This window comes from Dasypus novemcinctus, chromosome 6 (genome assembly GCF_030445035.2).
Source record: "Dasypus novemcinctus isolate mDasNov1 chromosome 6, mDasNov1.1.hap2, whole genome shotgun sequence".
Classification (NCBI taxonomy): Eukaryota; Metazoa; Chordata; class Mammalia; order Cingulata; family Dasypodidae; genus Dasypus; species Dasypus novemcinctus.
In genome coordinates, this window is record NC_080678.1 from 52,200,147 (window position 1) to 52,204,182 (window position 4,036).

Consider the following 4,036-nt stretch of genomic DNA (forward strand, 5'->3'; position numbering starts at 1 on the left):
AGAGAGTGGGGGACCGAGATAGGGAAAAAAAATCTTAAAAGAAACAACAACAAAACTGAGGGCAACTCTACACTGAAGAGCTGTGTATTATATGGAAATTGTATGTCAGTTGAAAAGGACAGAAAATGCAAATTGCATGCATATGAAAAGTTAGCGTGCATATGTAAAAGCCCATTCAGGCAGCTTCAGGTGTACGTGTTTATAGCCAAGCTTCTTTGGGGCGTTACCTGCTCATCCCAGCTCTGCACAGCCAGGACAGGAAGTGAAAATGCAGCTGCCACCACTCAGGGCCAGGCTGCACGTCCCAAGAAAAGCCGGGGGGGTCCTGTGGGCAGGCACAGCCTGGCCCAGCTTCACCATGAGCCACTGGAACAGCTCCGACGTCCAGGTCCTCTGTGGCTCGGGCCAGCTGTTCTTGCAGCCCCTCTGGGACCACTCGAGAAGCCAAGACACCTTCCTGCAGTCGCCCTTCTTCCCCGTCATTTTTTTTTATGGGTATTTATTTCTTATTTTTTAAGATACATAGATCACAAAAAATGTGACATGAAAAATAAAAGAGGTACCCACGCCCCCCCTCCACTCCTCCCACAGCAACAACCTCCTCCATCATTGTGGCACACTCATCGCACTCGGCGAACACATCCTGGAGCACTGCTGCACCACATAGATAATAGTTTACCCTGTAGTTCACACTCTCCCCCAATACATTCGGTGGGTTATGACAGGATATATAAAGTCCAGCATCTGATCCTGCAATGTTTTTTAGGATAACTGAAAGTCACAAAAATGCCCCCACATCTCATCTCTTCTTCTCTCTCCCTGCCCTTAGCCACTACTGTGGCCACTTTCTCCACCTCAAAGCTACAATTTCTTTAATTACTAGTCACAATAGTTTTATAGTAGAATGTCAGTAAGGTCACTCTAATCCATATTTTATTCCTCCATTCTGTGGACCCTGGGATGGTGATGTCCACTCCATCATCACCTACGTGGGCTTCTGCCTGCCGTTCGTGCTGCGGGACGCCGTGTGCCCCTGGGTGCCCGCGCTGCGGCGCTACAAGGTCCACCCCGACTTCTCGCCGTCGGCCCGGCAGCTGCTGCCTTGCCTGGGGCAGACGCTCTACCAGCACACGGTGTTCGTGCTGCCCGCGACGCTGCTGCTCTGGGCCCGCAGCCCCCCAGCCTGCCCGCCGACGCCCCCGCGGTGCTGGAGCTGACGCGCCACGTCATGGTCTGCCTGCTGCTCTTAGACGCTGAGTTCTTCGTGTGGCACCTGCTGCACCACAAGGTGCCCTGGCTGCACCGCACCTTCCACAAGGTGCACCACCAGAACGTGTCCTCTTTCGCGCTGGCCACGCAGGACATGAGCGTGTGGGAGCTGTTTTCCCTGGGCTTGTTCGACATGGTGACCGTGGTGCTGCTCGGGTGCCACCCGCTCACCGTCCTGGTGTTCCACGTGGTCAACATCTGGCTGTCCGTGGAGGACCACTCGGGCTACGACTTGCCCTGGTCCACGCACAGACTGGTGCCTTTCGGGTGGTACGGGGGCGTAGCGCACCACGACCTGCATCCCTCCCGCTTTAACTGCAACTTCGCACCTTCCTTCGCACACTGGGGCAAAATGCTGGGAACGCTGCAGTCTGCTTACGCCAAGTAGCTGCGTGCCTGGCAGGGGTGGTGCCCTCTCAGACCCGGGATGGCTGTGCATTTCACTCTTGCATCAGGAGAAGAACACTAAGCTGTGTCTCTTTTTATGCATCTAAAAAGAACAGGCACTTCTTAACTGATGGAAACTGTTGTAGATAAAATCTGATCTATTTTTGCTACCTGGCAAGTAATTTATACCATGTTTGTATATCAATGCAGTTGTATTCTAGGTGTTGATTTCTAGCTCATTTCAACAGCTTTTATTCCTAGATAAGAGTTAGATAATTGTCACTGGCATATTTTCATCATCTCTAAAATGATTTGTTTGTAGAACAAGGAATGTCCTAGGTTTGAAAGTGTCCTAGAATCAGACTGAGAGAACAGATTTTAACAGAGGATCTGGCCTCTGACTTTATTAACTGTGAAATATGGTCCTGCTGGACAGTGACCAAGATTATAGTGATTTTTTCTATTTTTTCATACAGACATATATTTATATGAAAGAAATGTTATTTGTGCTTTAGCAAAACATGACAAAAACAAGCACTGGCTCTTGTTTCGCCAACATTTGACTGATAAAAAGTACAGAAGGAAGAGGGAGATGGAGTGGGGCGTCCTTCAGAGCCTAGAGCAGCTGTCCATGGGGGTTGGCGTCTTGTGGGTGGTTGTAGGCCTGGGTTGTCTATTTTGGTCTAAAGATTGTACAGAGGGAGAAACAACAAATATTTGCATTTCCTGTTGTTCTGAATACTTTTCAGCTGATTTTGGCCTAAGGGGCAACTGGTAGACTTGATCTGGAAAGTTTTGCAAAGAGACTAACACTGGGCAGCCATCTGATTGTTTTGTCTGGTGGAAGGATCATGTTCCAGGGGAGGTGAACAGAATTAGAAAAGCACCTTGCTTTGCAAAACAGATAAGTCAAATGTGTGCATTAGAGTGGTAAGCCTCTTTTCATGAAGCCAGCATCCTTGGGTAATGCAAACGATCACTGAATTCAGTAGATCTGCAATCCAGGAGTTTTGTATTTTCAACTTTCATAATTAAGACATCATTCAAAATGTATATCTCTCTTTTAAAAAAAGGAGAAGTAATGATGTAGTGAAATTTGACCCCATATCCCTGATTCCTCATCTGTTAAAGATGGTTCAAAGATGTTTTCCTGGATTACTCTTGACTGTAAATATTTCTATTACAGAGCACACATGCGTCACACAGCACACAATACATCTGGCTGGTACCTAATTGTTTTCACTTCAGCATTTGAATGTAGCTTATTTTGTGGAAAGTTGGAAGTTAAGATAGAAAAGTGTAAATAAGGCCAGTTTTTAGCTCAGCTTATTCCTTCTGATCCAAACTCTCTTGTTTTAAGGTGAAGAAGTCCATGTAAAATCCTGGTCTCCACAGTCTGCCATTGAGTCTCCTTAGAAATGTGTTTAGTCCCTACAGGTTGTTGTTGGAAGTGAGCCTGGCTGCCCAGCTGCTCGCTGATTTCCTCACACCCCCCTGGATGTGCTCCCCTGGCTTCTGTGCTTGAGGTCACCTCCTCATCTGTTAGCACAGGACCATGCTGGTAGCTAAAGATTTCATGCATTGATGGTGTGAGAGGGAAATCCACAGACACAGGAAGTGAGCTCTGAGGGGACGGTGCTACTGTTGTAGAATTTGAGAGAGGTTCAATTATTTGCATATAGAAAGGCCAGGATTCAGGAATGATTTTGAGAAGGAAAAAATGGTTTATTGATGGCTAGATTCAGGAGCTTTCTGTTGCAAACCCGAGCCTTGAACAAGATTTTCAAGTTCCTTTTATACAGGGTGGGGAGTCAAACGGTGCTTTCATCAAAGAAAATGACTTTCTTTGTTAGTTAAGTCTTTGCCTGAGTACCAGGTAGGTTTTGAATTAACATATCGCCCACATTTCAGGTGAGCTTGAATTAGCATCATGCCCACATTCTGTCTGGCTGCAACCTTGAATACCCATTTAGTCTTATATCTTTTCTGAGCATTCAACGTCCATATCACTTAACTGGCTCTCTAGAGACTAGACATACTTGGATATAGAATTAGATGATTTTGAATTTGTGCCCAGGCTATATTATATTTCCCATTCGAGGCCAAGTTCAAGTTCCCTTAAGTTTCGGCATCACCACCATCAGAGTTTCCCTGGACTGACTGGTATGTATAAAGAGATTGCATTGCTAAATTGCCTCCTGGGACTGGAGTCACTGCCATGGTCACCAAGAGCAGGACTGCAGCCTCTTACCATTCCACACCCACAAGTCAGAACAGACAGTTTAGGTTAAGGTTATCTCTGAAGAGGCAAAGAGCCTCCCACCTATAGCCCACATCACTGTATTGGGGGCAGTAAGTCAATATGAGCAGCATGCCCCCT

At 46.8% G+C, this 4,036-nt stretch overlaps 1 protein-coding gene across 1 annotated transcript; it reads left to right on the top strand.

The window, feature by feature from the left end:
* The first annotated feature begins 358 nt into the window (after positions 1–358).
* LOC101446828 (cholesterol 25-hydroxylase-like) lies at positions 359–1,657 on the top strand. Its single transcript, XM_012520023.4, is given in 3 exon segments — positions 359–486; positions 974–1,179; positions 1,182–1,657. Coding segments are annotated over 3 exon segments (810 nt in total).
* The last annotated feature ends 2,379 nt before the right edge of the window (positions 1,658–4,036 follow it).